The sequence below is a fragment of the Salvia hispanica genome, chromosome 3, assembly GCF_023119035.1.
Source record: "Salvia hispanica cultivar TCC Black 2014 chromosome 3, UniMelb_Shisp_WGS_1.0, whole genome shotgun sequence".
Classification (NCBI taxonomy): Eukaryota; Viridiplantae; Streptophyta; class Magnoliopsida; order Lamiales; family Lamiaceae; genus Salvia; species Salvia hispanica.
In genome coordinates, this window is record NC_062967.1 from 19,067,541 (window position 1) to 19,083,975 (window position 16,435).

Sequence of the window (16,435 nt, forward strand, 5' to 3'; positions counted from 1 at the left end):
CTAGGACTCCCACTGGGACTTCTCGCAATAAAATTAAATTCACAATTATTCAATTTACAGAATTAAAATTTATAGTTTTTTTTTAAAAAAAATAAAAATAAAAAAAATAAATTTTACGTCGGACGCGACGTCCACCCTCTTCACTACGGCGGACGTCCGTCCGCCCGTCGGTCGGATATCCGAGCCCATCCGACGGGCACACGGGACGAGCGTGTCCTACCATTTTCTTCACTACAGCGGACGTCCGATCGGACATCCGCGACATCCTACCACGACGTCCGCCATTGGAGATGCTATTATGTTGGAATATTTAAATAGAAAGACTCAATTCACGTGGAAAAGGAGGAGTAATTCAAAATATAATCAAAATAGCAATCCGACTTAGCAATACCTTAGAAGGCACGAAACAAGCCAATCGGACCGAACCGGACTTACATCAAACCCGGTTCGCCGCTTAGGTTTTACTGAAACTTGAACGAATGCATCAACTTTCATCTTCAAACAATCTGCAAAGAATTTCTGATTCAATCTTCGCTGTTAAACAAAATAATCGTTTCAGTTCTTTGTATGTTGTTGCTGGAATTCTCAGATGTGAGATCAGCAGCTAATTGTTAGAATTTGAGGAGAAATTTTTGAATCGCAAAAACTGTGTGATCCATATGGTTGAACGTTTACCGGTCGCTAGAAAATGCTCTTCGGAGGCGCACTGCATCACCGGCGCACTTTAGTTCCCATCCTTTTATCTCGCAGCCAGTTTTCGCCATGTCGAGGTCTGTACAACGCGCTCTCTGCATCTATTTTCCTCACAGATTTTTATTAAGTTGATTTCAAATACTGTAATAGCTCAACCTGTTTTACGGATTTGTTGTGTGTTGAGATGTTTTTGTCGAGTCTTCAGTAGAATTGATCGAACAGGATTCAATTGCGTGTTTGATTGTAGTGTTTTTGTTTACTTTTTTAGTCCTCCTTTGCTTTGGGGGAGGAATTATGTTGTCAGGTATAATGAAGCGATCTGATTGTTTTGCTGTGAGCTTCTATTGTGGAAATCAAGTCTGTGTTATCTCCCGAAAGTTTGGAGTTTTCCTAGAACAAGATTTTTTTTCTTATTGTTGATTAAATGTTTGCTTAGACATAATAGTTGGACTGCAGATTGTTGACAGTTGGAAACATTAGGAGTGCATTGCGATCTTTGCGGACAAAACGAGCTAGTAACTCTTCGGAAGAGGTCCAATATGGATCAATTGTTCGAGTAGGGATTTGTAGTCCTCAGTATAGATTGTTCTCGACGTATTTGTTGCCTAAACCAGAGCATGCCCCAAATGCAGCATATAAAAGAGGAAAAGCTTTCTGCAATAGTTGTATCAGGAATTACAGATCCGGTGCTTTTAGTGCTCAGGTTGCTTGGAAGAGGTTGGCTCAGGCATCAGCACTTGATGGGAGGAAAACTCATCGCACCATTAGCCGGATTGCTCAGGCAGTCAGCTTGGGTTTGAGCCGTTCTTGCATTCTTGTTCCTGGTATATTTACTATGATATGTGGATCTCAGATGGCATATGCTTATGCTGTTCCAGAAACAGACGTTTTTCCACCGAGGAACAGTATAAACATGCATGCTGAGGACAGCCATCTTTTCCTGACCAGACTGATAATTTCTTTTTTCGAGAGCCTTATTTTGTTGCTGAGGGCTATACATCTTAGTTTTCTGTTTGCACCAAGCATTGTCATGGCTCCATTTGCAGATAGTTTTGGACCCGAGTTTAGGAAATTATGGCTTCAGGTTGTTCATCGAACTCTTGAAAGAGCAGGGCCAGCATTCATAAAATGGGGGCAGTGGGCAGCCACACGGCCTGATCTATTCCCTAGAGATTTGTGTAATGAACTGTCGAAACTTCACACCAAAGCTCCTGAACATAGCTTTGCATACACTAAGAAGGCTGTTGAGAATGCTTTTGGTCGTAAAATATCTGAAATTTTTGATGACTTTGAAGAAGAACCTGTGGCCTCTGGAAGTATTGCACAAGTGCATCGAGCTTCGTTGCGGTCTCGATACCGTGGTCGCCAGGTCAAACCAATGCTAGTTGCAGTTAAGGTGAGACATCCGGGTGTTGGGGAGTCGATAAAGACGGATTTTGAGATAATAAATGCAGTAGCAAGAATGTCAAGGTTCATTCCTGCTCTAAATTGGCTAAGGCTCGATGAAAGTGTCCAGCAGTTTGCAGTTTTCATGATGTCTCAAGTTGATCTAGCGCGAGAAGCCGCTCAATTAAACCGCTTCGTATACAATTTTCGCCAATGGAAGGATGTATCTTTCCCAAAGCCTGTGTATCCTTTAGTCCATCCGGCTGTGTTAGTGGAAACCTTTGAGCATGGAGAAAGTGTTTCTCACTATGTGAATGAGCTTGAGGGGAAGAATGATAGAACAAGTAGTGCTCTTGCCCACATTGGAACCCATGCACTTCTGAAGATGCTCCTGGTATTTTATTTCCTCATTTCTTTGATCTGGTTATCTATTTTCTTTTTTTTTATAATTAGGTCATATGGATTACATTGTATCTCTCTTCTTTCTTTTTTTCTGCATGTAGATATTGGTAAAAGGATACGATTCATATGGCTTGTAGACATTACTTTAACTTTTAGGAGCTGTTTCTTAGTTTTCTGTTTCTAGTATTGAACTTCTATGTGACATATTGATGATTTGATCTGTGTAAATGTTGTTTGAAGTTGTAGTTGATTTCCATCAGCTATTAATACAAGAGTATGCCATTGTTGTGCACAATTGGTCTTATAAGAGTTCAGTATTAGATCACTTATTTGCGTTTCCTTTTAGGAAAGTAGTAAAAGAAAGAAATCCATCCTACAGAACTTGAGAGTTTATAACTTACAATTTGTAACTACACGAAGGTGATGGAATTTTCCATCTTGCAGTGGTTAGTAATCATAATTTCACTCTGATATTCTGAAGCTTCCTTCCTTCTCTCATGTTTTATTGGGCTATTTAACTGTTTTTCTCAGAGAAGGTGACATTATTCTTTTAGCTTTTTTGCTAATTGCAATGCATACTTCATTTCTCTGAGAATTTATTTTTCCTTACCAGGTGGACAACTTTGTTCATGCCGATATGCATCCTGGAAACATCCTTGTTCGTGTAGCTCAGAAAAATCCAACTCGCAAAAAGATCTTCAAAACTAAGCCGCATGTTATATTCCTCGATGTAGGGATGACTGCTGAACTTTCCAAAAATGATCGTGTAAATTTATTGGAGTTCTTTAAGGCTGTTGCTCGTAGAGATGGGCAAACTGCAGCAGAGTGCGCACTGAGATTGTCGAAGAAACAGAACTGTCCAAAACCTGAGGCCTTCATTAAGGTGTATAACTGTTGTCATGCATTAATTGATTAATTCAAGTGGATTTGCATCCAAGAATTCTGACCGCATGCGAGTTCATTAATATTTCTTCGAGTTATGTTCATAATTTATATGATGCCTGCATTACTGACTCGTGTTTCTGGAAAATACTTAGCACCTGCCCACAAAACGCTTATTTGTGGTGTAACTCTGCTACCATTCTCATATACGTTTTGTCCTTTTTATGCAATCATTGTTTCTAGAAGAGTTAATTGGAGAACTTGGGAGGTTGAGGTACATTATTGCATTCCGTGACATTCATCTCACTCTTGACTATTTGCTAACAGGAAGTAAGAGAATCATTTGATTTCTGGGGTACGCCAGAAGGAGATTTGATCCATCCAACTGATTGCATGCAGCAATTGCTTGAGAAAGTTCAGCGTCACAAAGTAAACGTTGATGGGAACGTTTGCACTGTGATGGTGACAGTTCTGGTTCTTGAGGTAATTATATCTGATTTTTCAGTTATTCAAGAACACGTAGCCTACCATAACTATGTAAAAATCCTCCTACTCCATTGTGTTTGTCAACATGCTAGAACATAATGATCGTATAAAACTGCTCTTGCCATAAGAATACATTCAATTTGTATTGTCTCATATTACTACTGTAGGTAGAGGTTGGGAATTAGTTAACCATATTTTCTATTGCCATTTGCTGTGAAAATTGGATAAAGTATGAAATATGTTTGGCCTGTAGGGGTGGCAACGGAAGCTCGACCCAGATTATGACGTGATGCATACACTGCAGAAGCTGCTTCTGAAATCCGACTGGGCAGCATCACTTTCCTATACAATCGGAGGGCTGATGGCCCCATGATGTTGGTCTACAAACAATTTTTTGATAACGTAGGAACACTATTACGACGAAATTGTATATCACTTGACAGAATCATACGCATTAGTTGGCTCATAATCCTTGATATCTCACAATTTTGCAGGGATTTGATGCTATATTTGTTTATTTTGCTGTGGAAAACAGCAATATGACGACGTTGAGTTGATAATAATAAACACCTGCGATTATGCTTTAAGCCTTCTTTGTTCAGTTCAACTGATCGTCGACTGGATTTTGTTCGATCAAATTTTAGATTCGATTGTTGCTTGTAAATTACTCTCTCCGTCTCCTAATACTGGTTTTCTTTTGTTATTTTAATCCAGTCTCTCAAAGTTATTTCACTTACCATTTTCGAAATCCTTTTCACCATTTATTACACTCCTGATAAGGTGTTAAACTTAAATGCAGATGCTTAATTTTGGCATTTCTTGATTGTTTGTGATTAACGGTCATGATTGATCTTAGAGCACCAACAATGGTGGCCGATCGCTACAGCCGAGAGATCGGCCTTCATGGGCTCCCATTGTGGAGAGGGAGCCCATCTCCACCCCAATTTGCCTTCGCCCCAGTGCCGAACAATAGCCTCAGCTGATACCTCATCGGCTCCGCATCGGCCCTGCGATGGGCCTCCATTGCGGAGGCTCGGGCCGATGTCGGAACCGATTTTCACATTTTTTTAAGCATCACTACATACAACATAGACAAAGGAATCTGCCACCATTGAAAATATAATATTAAATAAGTTAAACATTGAAATAAAAATGAAAAAAGGGCAAAAATACCTCACCTTGAATCAAATCGGACAAATCCAAATTGCTCTCACTCAAATTACATGAACTATGTTACTTAGCAACGTCTCCATTTATAATTAGGGGACTCTCGACAAATCCAACCACATCAGCTAAAAATTTAAAACTAAATATTAACAGAATAGAAGTAAATTACAAATAATTAAATTAATACTTAAATAATAGAAACAAATTACGTCACCAAAGAATATGATTTTTCAGATATAACAAAAATGGGCTGGAAATAAAATGAAAATTTGGCCCAATCTATACATATATTAATACAGGCCTGGCAAATTTCTTTGTTACATAAAAATGGCCCAAAACTAATAAATGTAAGCCTAATGAATAGGCAATTAAGAGCATCTCTAATGGCGGACGTCCTCCCGCGACGTCTCCAAATAAAATGAAAATTTGGCCCAATCTATACATATATTAATACAGGCCTGGCAAATTTCTTTGTTACATAAAAATGGCCCAAAACTAATAAATGTAAGCCTAATGAATAAGCAATTAAGAGCATCTCCAATGGCGGACGTCTTACCGCGACGTCGCCGATGTTCAACCGGACGTCCGCCGTAGTGAGGAAAAAAGTAGGACACGCCCGTCCCATCTGCCCGTCGGATCGTGCGGGTGGTAGTGGCGGGGGCGCTAGTGATATTGATAGTGATAGTGATAGTGAATTGGATCTCGCTGTGGAAGGGGCGATTGATCGATTGCTACGGCAGAGGCAGCAGCAGGCGGCGGTACCTCGGCCGATCCACCGCCGACGTCATGTACCCCGGGACCACATTGCTGCACATCTTCGGTTGTATCAGGACTACTTCGCTCGGATGCACTTTTTATTAGCACTAAAAATACCTGCAAGTATACAGGGTAGATCTAGTATAGCTAAAGGTCGATACCGGGATATCGAACACGGGGAATATAATTGCAACTGGCTATTATGTACTAAGCGTCAAATACTATCTAGAGAAACAAGATAAGTTTTGAGTTTTTGAAAGTAAAACAATTAAAAGCAATCAAACAACTAAATGCAATTAAATCACAAAGATAAAATATGAGAGATAAGAGAATTCCATGGATATGCGTTCACAGTTATGGTTATACAAATCCAACTATAATACCCTAGCACAGTTATTACTTTGATAGAATGAGTCACCTAGCTTTTGCTCATGCGATGCAAACGTTGATTACAAAATTAGGGTTGTCAATCCTAACACGTAACTCCATAAAGCTCCTAAAACCCTTGAAAAGTCCTCACTCTCAATTAATAGTGTCGTTTTAAGGGAAGCTAACTGTAGTGTCTACTAAGTGAATCTAACTCGCTAGAACTCTGTCACAGTTATGAAGCAAGTTATATTAAATCATACACGATTGTGTCACTCAATCATGCAGCATCAAAACTACTTAGGGAAGAAACAAAGTAAAAACAAAACGGATATTAGATAGAAAAAGGAATTTGTATAACCAAAGTCGTTACTAACACATCCAAAGAATCCTATGAATTTAGTTAGACATAATTGAATAAGCTAAAAACATAGATTGAAGTGAAAACAATTGGAACATAAAACTAAAGCAAATAAAACCCGTAGGTTGAATCCTTGTCGTTCTTGATGTTCTTGCTTATTTCTCCAACCCCTTGCACAATGAAGAACTCTCAAATTTATGATATGGAAGTAATTGGCAAAAATATGATGAAGAATTGGGGTTGGAGGAGGAGCTATGAAAGCTCCCCTTTTGGGGGCTAAGGAAGGGTTGAATTCTATGAATGAGGTTATGAGGTATATATAGGCTTTAGAAGGATTTAAATTTGGTAATAAGTGTCCTCCAAGCATTAGAAAATATGTAATTTTCGTTCCCCATAGTAGAAGGAAAAGATTTGGCTTCACAAGGTAAGATCTTCTTTCCTTCTTCAAATTCCCGCATAGACTGCAGCTGGCAGCTTTGCGCGACTTTGGTAGAACGGTCATAACTCTCTCCACAGAACTCCGATTGAGTTGATTCTTGAACCATATTGAATATCTTTTCAAGACAAAGAGAATGGTGTGTAGAAAGCTCCGATCAGACTTCAGGATCGCCGGAAAATTGAGTTTGAAGTCAGCTATCGCGCGCCGCATTTTTGTGGCGGGCCGCCGCACCTTGGCCGGCGGTCGCCGCGTGCAGTCCAGTAGCTTCTGACTCCTTGTGGCGGTCGCCGGGCGTGTCTTTGTCTCCGCTAAGCGCCGGCGGTCGCCGGAGAAGCTCCAGATTTCCTACTTCGCGTTTTTACTCCCTTTTTAGGCTCAAATATGCACATTTCTCACAAAACATGTCAAAACACCAAAATAGATAAAATATGCAAATAATGGACATGTAATGCAACTTTTGAAGGGGTTGGCAGCGGAAGCGCATTCATAAATCAATTACATAATAATCAGATCTATTTAGCGGATTATTTAGACAAATTCTATTCGCGTAATCATCTCACGTATCATGCTCATAACTCAAATAATCACATGCTTTAAATTAAATGAAATCTAAAACATGCTGTTCTAGGGTTTAGCCATTATACCTTGATGATTCTCCAAAGAATCGAAGATAGCTAGCGCCTTCTCCTCGTGAAGATCTTTAGTACAAAACCACGGATCTTCTGACTGGTTCCCGGACTGTGAACTGATATCAGGGTGGGCTGATCTCACCAGCGCACTAGGACTTAAATAGAGAAGACAGAAATCCTTTCCCCGGTAGGAGAAGAATTCGACCACTACAAGAAGTAGTAGGGGCCGAAAATTTTAGATAAAATTAAGTATATTTTCTGTCTCCTTTATTCTCCTATTTATAATAAGTCACATATTGGGCCCAGACAGGGATCTATGGAAGGCTTTGGATATGGGCTCCTCCAATTAGCTTTTTACTAATTAAATTAAACCCAATTTAATATAAGCTTAAAATTGGAATATTACGAGCAGCCACTACAGAAGTAATACTGCACTCCCCATCCAAATCCGAAATTACAAGTACTTCGGGTTTCCAATACTTTATATTTATTTCCCGCGCTTAAGATAGAAACATCCATTAATTAATTATTGTCTGCTATGGACTTAATTAATTAATATCTTATTTATTCCAAGAGAGGACTCAGCAAGAAAATCTTATTTATTATTCATAGAGTAATTAAACTCCAACTAGCTAGGTTCCGAATAATAAAACCTTATTTCAAGCTTCTCTTGAGGATGTTATCAAACGAGACTCACCTCGCGCACTATTCAACATAATAGCAATCCTAGCACCGCTAGATACTAATCACCACTACCCAATATACCAGGCTTATTGGGTTACGAAAAACCCGCACCATTTGGTAAGTCAAAGTAGTGCATAATCAATACCGTATGCTCAATGCTAACGTACATTGATTTAGAAATAATTTACGAGACCTCGTCTTTCAGTAGATAGCATAAAGACTGTCTCGCTGTTAGATCCATTCAGTGCTATACCACACCAACGTCATCTTATTTCGAGTAAGGCTTAGAAATAATCGGACTGACGTTGCAACCTTTCACGATAGGTAGTCTAAGCCTATCTAGGTTGTGAAATTCTTCTTTTTTTTGTTTAGAACTGACCGTGTTACCTTAAAGTGGACGACGCCCACAACCGGTCTACTAAAACAAAGACTTAGACTTTGTTAAATTACTTATACATTTAAATATGCAATTAACATCCATTAAATGTAAAATATAACAACATTATGACAAAAATAATCTGTTTATTCATTTGGAAAATAAAATAAGAGTTTTAACAGTATTCAATCACTCGAAAGGTGATTTCTAGTATACAAACTCTAACAACTTTGACCTTAAAAACAGGCCAAATAATGACCTTAAAAAACAGGCCAAATAATGGCCTTAAAACCGTGCAAAATCCGAGCGTATCAACTCCCCCAAACTTACATTTTTGTTTGTCCTCAAACAAAACAATAAAGACACAAAATAGACGCACGGAATGCATAATGACTAAACGTCATAATTGCCTCAAAAGATGGAAGAATAGTTTAAACATGTATTAACGCAATCAAATCAAGCAAGGCTTATTAATGCACTTTCATTATTAACTCGTGGAACACCTTGAAATCAAGCACTCACATGTGGCAAACTTCCAAAGATGGGAAGTGTTCTCTCACTCTCAAAGTGTATAAAGATTATGTGTATATAAGCACTCAAATCATGCATCATGCAAAGTTTACCATAGGCTTGCTCAAAGTCTAATCCCTCCTCTACTAAATGTGATTAAGCTTCAAAAGTCCGAAAGGTCTTTATCTTTGGTTGTAATGTAGGCTCTTTGGTAGGTGAGGAATATTTGGCTAAAAGTGACTAAAATAAAAATATCCCAAGTAGAGTAAAGATAACTCCACTTTTCTAAACCCAAGACACGTTTAACACTTTATTTATTTTTCTTCTTCAACTCACTTTGCAATCCTTTGATTTTCTTTTCTTTTCTTTTCAGAACCTTTCACACTTTTTCTTTTCTTTTTTTTTTCTTCTACATCCTTTCTTTTATAAGATCAAGCACATATGTAGAATTTTTCTCAATTTCACAACTTGTACTTTTCTTTACATTAAGCACACTACTTTTTATACTTTCTCCTTTTCTCTCCAATTCCTTTACAAAATAAGATAGCAAAAACTAACTAACCCAAGGAATTGTCTCCATTATGTTGGCTTCCAAACAAAAGGCTTAAAGGCTCAAAATTGGCTCCAAAGGGAAAAAATTTGAATTTTTGAGAGGGTCAAAATTTTGGATAAAAGTAGGCTAGAAAAGATGGCCTATCATCCTCCTAAATCAACTTAAACACTATGTAAACTTAGGCAAGACTAAGAGCAAGTTCTAGAAACATATACATGAATGCAGATAAATCACACAAGAATGAAATAATAGGCTCAAATCCTCACAAGGTATAAGCATGATCCACACTTCCGGCTTCAAAGCCAAGCATCCAACGATGATCCTTGAAGCTGTAGCTGACCCGGCTGTGGATATGGCATGCTTATTTTGGAGTCGTCAGGTCGAACAACGACCTCAACGTCACTCGAGTCATCGCCCCTGTTCAACTGACCAGTGCTGCAATGACGTTAGTCCCGCCATCGAATTCGTCGCCAACAGCGGCAACCAGCACTGTATATGGGATACTTATTTGGCGGATGAGATATACCCAAAGTGCCCGTCTTTGTGAAGACTTGCGATCGGACCAAAGAAGTCCTTGCTTTGCGAGCCCGTCGGGGAGGAGGCAGCGCGCGAGGATGTTGGGCGAGATATTTGGTGTGCTCAAGTCGATGGGGCGATGGTGAAGGGTCCTTCACGGATGTGGTATATTCTCAACATCGGCGACATCATGTACGCATGTATCGTTTTGCACAACATGATTGTCGAAAGTGAAGGTGGCGAACTGACTCAGTGAACCAACGAAGATGATACGGGTGCCGGTCCAAGCTGCACGAGCGTGGCCAGCGCGAATGTGAACATGAGGGTACCTCATGGAGAGGTTGAACGGTTGCGCGCATTTGCCGACATGCAGCAAATAGATGCCCATATTCGACTTCAGGAGGATATCATCGAAGAGGTTTGGAACACGGAGGGGTGGACGTTGATGTGGTTGCTTTTTTTCCAATAATTTTTTTTAATGAAATATTCGCATTTCCGTTCGTATTCGTGTCAAAATTTTAATTCGTAAGTTGAGTAATTTGTGAGATTATTCTTAGAGGGGAGTGCAGTGGATGTGCAGTGCGTAAGTCTGTGATGTGCCGAGTGGAATGGGAAGTCAGTGATGTGATGTGAAGTTTTATTAGGAGTGCGTGGAAGTCCTAGTGGGAGGGGCGCCATTGGAGATGCTCTAAATGAAATCTGATTAACTTATAAGAGCATCTACAATAAGGGACGAATGTCCCTGGGGCCCTAAAACACCTCGCCGTCATAGGACATCCCACTTTAAATGCGAACATCCCAGGACCCCGGACAAGAACAATAAAAATTCACGAGATTAAACAATTTACGGAATTAAATTTCGACATGAATCGAACGGGAGAGTCATAATAATTTCATTAAATAAAAAATAAAAATAGTACAATTATAAATATCGCGTCCCCTCCGCGTCCTAGCTCTTCCAATTATATCTTTAGGTCGAATATGGGCTTCTTGGGCGTATGTCGGCAAATGCACGGACAGTTGCGTCTCCATGAGGTATCCCCATATGTACATTGGCGGTGGCCACGCCGGGGCTTGGATCGCAGCATCAACATCATCTTTGGGCCCTGTCAGTCAATGTTGGACCTTCATTTTCAACAATCATTTTGTGCATGATAATACTGCGCACATGACATCAACGGTGCGATCGAGGATACCCGGGCGTGTTGGACCCTTCCTTCACGTCCATCGAACTTGCACCCCAAATTCCAGCTCCACATCCTTGCGTGCCTCAACGTTGCTCAAAGTAGATCTTCTTTTCTTCTAATGGACATCGATGTCTTCAAAAGACGGGCCACATGGGTATATCACGTCCTACAATAGTACTATGTCGTCTTGGTTGTGTTGGGATAAACTAATGGGGGACCAACGCCTGCCTTTCTCGTTGAAAAGGGCGAAAGGAGGACGTTGTGTCGTGTCGGCCCGTCTACTCCAAATACGCATGCGAAAACCCTAGCCGGTGGCTCGGCGAGGATCATCGTGGGATTCTTGCCTTTGAAGCCGATCGTGTACACCCTCCGGGCGGCGGGGCGGTTCTTCCCTCCCGTCCACAATCTATCGCCTGACATTCTCGGAAACCCATCTTGATTTCGTGCATATCCATCATGCTTGACGGTCTTCGGGGGGAGGCTTCGGAAGATACATATCCACGAATATCCCCGATAACGCCTCACAAATACTTGAGACATCGCGGGGGGTCGTCTCGCCGTGTGGAGGGTACTCGTCGAACATTCGGCCGCATCCCATTTTCACGATTGTGGCGGTGCACTTGCCATGATCGTGTGACCGAGTCTACCACTCGCGTCTTCCGAAAGAAATACTGTATGCGCTCTAAAGCACTCACGATAATCATAAATAGCGGCGATGCATCCTAAACGTCGCGGAAAAAATTATCCCCAAACCGCGGCCCGGAAGTGAGTAGTCCTCAAAAATCGATGGTGTGCGGTGAAGTGTCGGGTACTACAACTCGACGATGGATGGGGCGGGGTACCACATTTTTTCTTTGAAGTGCTCTTGTATCAAACAATTTATCAGGTGGACGTATAAGCCCACACATCTTCATTTTTGCATTGTGTCGGCAACCCCCCAAATCACTACCCCCCAAAACCCCTTTTGCCACCGCACCACTCTTCCACCTGTAGATTTGGATATTTTGATAGCACGTAGAGGAGAATGAAACTGAATCGGTGGTGCGAATAAAATGAAGTTGCAAAGCGTATATATAGATTTTTTTTTTAAAAAAAAATTAAAAATGGGAGCCTTCGGGATGCCCTCGTGTCCAATAGCGGGCCCGCACAAGGGGAAAACATGATGTCCCCCGGGGATATCCGTCTCAGTCTGTTTCGGTTGTGTTGCATATCTTTTCAATTGTATTTCAGTTGGGGCATTATTTTTTAATTCACTCACTCTCTAGTTAAATATTTTGTCATGTATACCCGCACTGTTTTATATTGTTTCAAAAAATTTAAATAATTCATGTCTGATTTACATTTTTTGGGGAAAAATTTTTAGTTTCAATAAATTATCTTCGCTTTCTCAAAATTTCTTTTTGGTGCAGAATTTGGAGGGACTCAATCTTCACAATTATTTGAAAAAGCTTATGGAATCTGCCCGGATTTGAAAAGGCTTTTGATATTGGAATCAAGATTTGCTTTTTTTTTGGAGGTTTCTTTCCAAAACTCAATTCTCTCTCCGATTCCCCCCCACTTTCCGGCCGTAACCGTCCTCCGCCGCAACCTTCAGGATGTTTTAGCTAAATTGTGTTCTCTTTTAAAGCTTTCTGTTTCCTTCTATAAAGATGCTAACATCGAAAGTATTTGCTTGAATACTAGTAGTAGTTTTACTAAATTCTCGCTTCATCAGAACAATCGCTGTAGCTGATTCTTTCCTAATTATTTTCTGTACAAAGAATCACAGTATTAAGCCATGTGAATACTCATTATATTTGTTTTGAGAGACCTCATAATATTTTACTTGTGAGATTTAATCTTTTACAAAGAAACCGGGAATGTGGCTATCTAATACTACTATGTGACTATCTAATACTACTAACCATTGTTTTGATGCACAAACCCTTTTAACGGTTTAGGTTTTGTTAATGTGAAAATAGTGCATAAACTTAATTTATTGATTGAGATGCCAATTCATTGCTATAATTGGATACAGATGGACTCACACATCAGAGATTGAAGTCTTTCACCAGTCAGCTTCACACAGAATGTGGAATTCTTGAGAGAATGGGTAAAAAACACAAGAATCAGCATCAGAGATCCTCATATTTTCAATACATTTTTAAAAGGTTTGTAATTTTTGGTTATGCTTATAGCTAATTGTTATGATACTGGAAAGAAGTTCTTATATGCGTGTTTTTTTGGGATAATAGGTAAAAAAGGGATCTGCAACTTTTGAAATCACTTAACCTGGACGAGGTATTGGAATCCTGTTTTCGGGTGATAAATGGAGACAGGAAAAAAAAAACAAAAGGTACAGCTTTTGGAAGGGTATTACTCCTCATCATACTCTCTTTTTTTTTGTTCTCCCTTTCCCTTTTTTTAATCAATTTAACTCAAGTTACAAAATTTTGGGTATTGTCAAATTCCTTGTAAATTTTCATCCTTCAATTGATGTGGAACCCTCTCAGTATGAAATATGAAGTTAGATTTTTTTGGTACAACAAAATCAAGCTACCATTAAACCCTTTTTTGAGTTATATGTGTACTGAAAGACTACTTTCCCATTGTTTGGGACAATGAAATTTTTTGGCCCAATATAATATTTGGGTCCCCCCGGGAAAGATGTGAACTTGGAGTATAGTTTATATGATCTATCTGGCGTTTCTTGTTTTTTGTCACTTGTTACTTCTCCTATATCCATGTATGGATTCATTGGCTTGGTATTCAGAATCATAAATTTCATATTAATCTTAGGCACCCCAAGAAGTGGCCTTTTGCCGATGTAAACCTTTACTGAATTTGTTTGTGTGTTCAAAGATTCAACTAAATATGGCCAGTGACCCCATTTTGGGTTGTTTTGGGGCTAAAAAATTGTATTATAAATTTATAATTAATTGGTGGTTTATGTCAAATATGTAATGAGAAGTTCCTGCATAATTTCTTTGTATGTAATCCCATAGAATTATTGTATTCTTGTTAATATTGTTGCCTATTTTCTGTATTTTTGAAGAGGGAAAAACTAACAGTGGAAAGTATAATTTCCGGGAAAGGTTTTTTTGGGGTTACCTGTCTATTGTCACAGGTGGTTTCCTTTCTCAAATTAATTTTAAATAACAGGGAATGAAGCCAGCATTTTCCTTTTTGGCTTCTTTCTCATGCTTTTGCAGATTGTTGAGCCTTTGTTGAAGGCAGCTATGTATCCTTATAGTTCTCAACTGTTGATTGTGTTTGTGTGTGTGCACATATTTTTTCTTGTGTATAGGATAATGTCTGAACATGTCATGCATAAAATGTATTCACGTCTTCTTGTATGTCATACTATGCTATTTTTAAAAAAAATATCAGTACTGTTCAATGTTAATTATACTTTTTTAAAAAAATGTTTTTAGAGGAATCAACATCTGCGTTTGCACTTCCCCACCCACAAAATTATAAGCAGAACTTCTACATTTTTCGGGAAAAAATTTTTGACCAAATTTATAGTGTTCTCAATTCTGCCATTTTTCCCGTTCTTGGTTGTTGTCTTCCTGTATTTTTTTGAGTGTATTATTCTTTCATTGTGGCTTCCATCAAATTGTGATGCAGTCTGTTCTGTCTGCCCTTTATTTTTCATTTATTTCAACTTTCGTTAGTTTATCCCTATGACCAAATCTACACAAATTAAATTCCCCATATTCTTTTTTCACCCCCCCTGTTTTTAATGTCTTTTTTTTTTTGGGACAAAGGGACATTGGAACCACCTAATATAGAATTTTATCCTTACAAATTGTAAGTTTAATATCTTTAAATATGCAAAGGGAGATATCCATGCTTCTTGCTCGGTCATTTTTTTTTAAGTTTTCCTTTGGGGGTTTTTGGGTGTGCTTTTCCGTGTTGGGTACTGGTTCAACAAGTGATATTTTCTGCAAACAGCTCATGCTGGTTGTTTCAATAATTAAATTTTTGTCATGATCTAATCAAGGATTTGATGGGTACACCATATGACCTAAATGTGGATTCTCTTTCTTCATAAACTCTTTTTAAACCATCCCCTTTTTTTTTTTGTGAGAAAATTCTTTGGTTTGAAAATAATTTTTAATTCTAGTTTAAAGCTTGAATTTGTCAAGGGTATTGTTCAGCAATAGAAGTTATTCAGTCAGTCGCCAATAGGGAAATGGCATGTTTAAAACTTCCTATCATGATGCTATCGGTATTCTTTAGATTGCCCTAACTTCATAAGGGGGTCTGACATTAGTGAACATAACTATAACCCAAGTCTAAGTAAGTAATTGATGTGTTTTTCATTTATTTATAAATTTCCTTATTGGAGATGCCCTTTATGCTGTTTTTTTCTATACAACACTATTTCTTCTTTTTTTTAAAGGAACAAAGTATTAAACTAAAACAAGGAGGATTTGAGGTGAGTGCACTCTTGTTAGTGTTTGAAGCAAATGTGTAAGCTACTGCAGCGTCTATGTTGGTTCTTGTCAAAAAAAAACCCCCCATATTTATCTTCGTTTGCTTTCTTTTATTGACTTAATATTAGGTCTTTAGAGAATATTTTCCAAGAAAGGGGGAAAAATTTACTAAAAAGTGCATTTGGGAGAAAGATAAGTTTTTTAGTTGGAAAGAAGGATGAGCGAGGAGAACTTTTTTGAGCACCCGCAAATTTATATGAAAAAATTAAATTATACGGATCCTAGTCCTGTTCTTTCAGCCTATGAGGATATCATTGTAATGATTTAATACATTACTTTAAAATTTAACTTTATGATGGTTGGTGGGGTTTAGAATCTCATTTTTCCTTAATGTTCTTTTTTATGATTCTGGGGTTAACTGATAAAAACAATGTTGAAGAAATTTTTGGGTAGAAGAATGATCCAATAAAACTCCCTCTTTTTACTGCAAATATAGTTTCCCTTTGAAGATGTATTATTCTCCAATTCCCGGGGGTGGATCAAAAAAATTTGGGGGGAGATGTTTACGCCCCACATAGAAAAAGGGACCCCGCTATTTCAACTACAAAGACCATTTTTTTA

At 38.7% G+C, this 16,435-nt stretch overlaps 1 protein-coding gene and 1 long non-coding RNA gene across 2 annotated transcripts; both read left to right on the top strand.

The window, feature by feature from the left end:
• Positions 1–481: 481 nt before the first annotated feature.
• On the top strand, positions 482–4,436 carry LOC125216842 (probable serine/threonine-protein kinase abkC). Its single transcript, XM_048118618.1, has 5 exons — positions 482–770; positions 1,150–2,473; positions 3,095–3,364; positions 3,691–3,846; positions 4,103–4,436. Exons 1-5 carry the CDS (start codon positions 763–765, stop codon positions 4,220–4,222), a joined length of 1,878 nt encoding a protein of 625 aa, XP_047974575.1. The 5' UTR covers positions 482–762; the 3' UTR covers positions 4,223–4,436.
• Positions 4,437–14,480: 10,044 nt separating this feature from the next.
• LOC125212431 lies at positions 14,481–15,244 on the top strand. Its single transcript, XR_007174671.1, has 3 exons — positions 14,481–14,499; positions 14,585–14,613; positions 15,215–15,244. It is a non-coding gene; the product is annotated as an uncharacterized LOC125212431 (long non-coding RNA).
• The last annotated feature ends 1,191 nt before the right edge of the window (positions 15,245–16,435 follow it).

Excerpts from the sequence above, each read along its gene's own strand:
- LOC125216842 (XM_048118618.1), top strand. Across the intron at positions 2,474-3,094 it reads CACTTCTGAAGATGCTCCTG|GTGGACAACTTTGTTCATGC; the intron begins GTATTTTATTTC and ends TTTCCTTACCAG. Across the intron at positions 3,365-3,690 it reads AACCTGAGGCCTTCATTAAG|GAAGTAAGAGAATCATTTGA; the intron begins GTGTATAACTGT and ends ATTTGCTAACAG.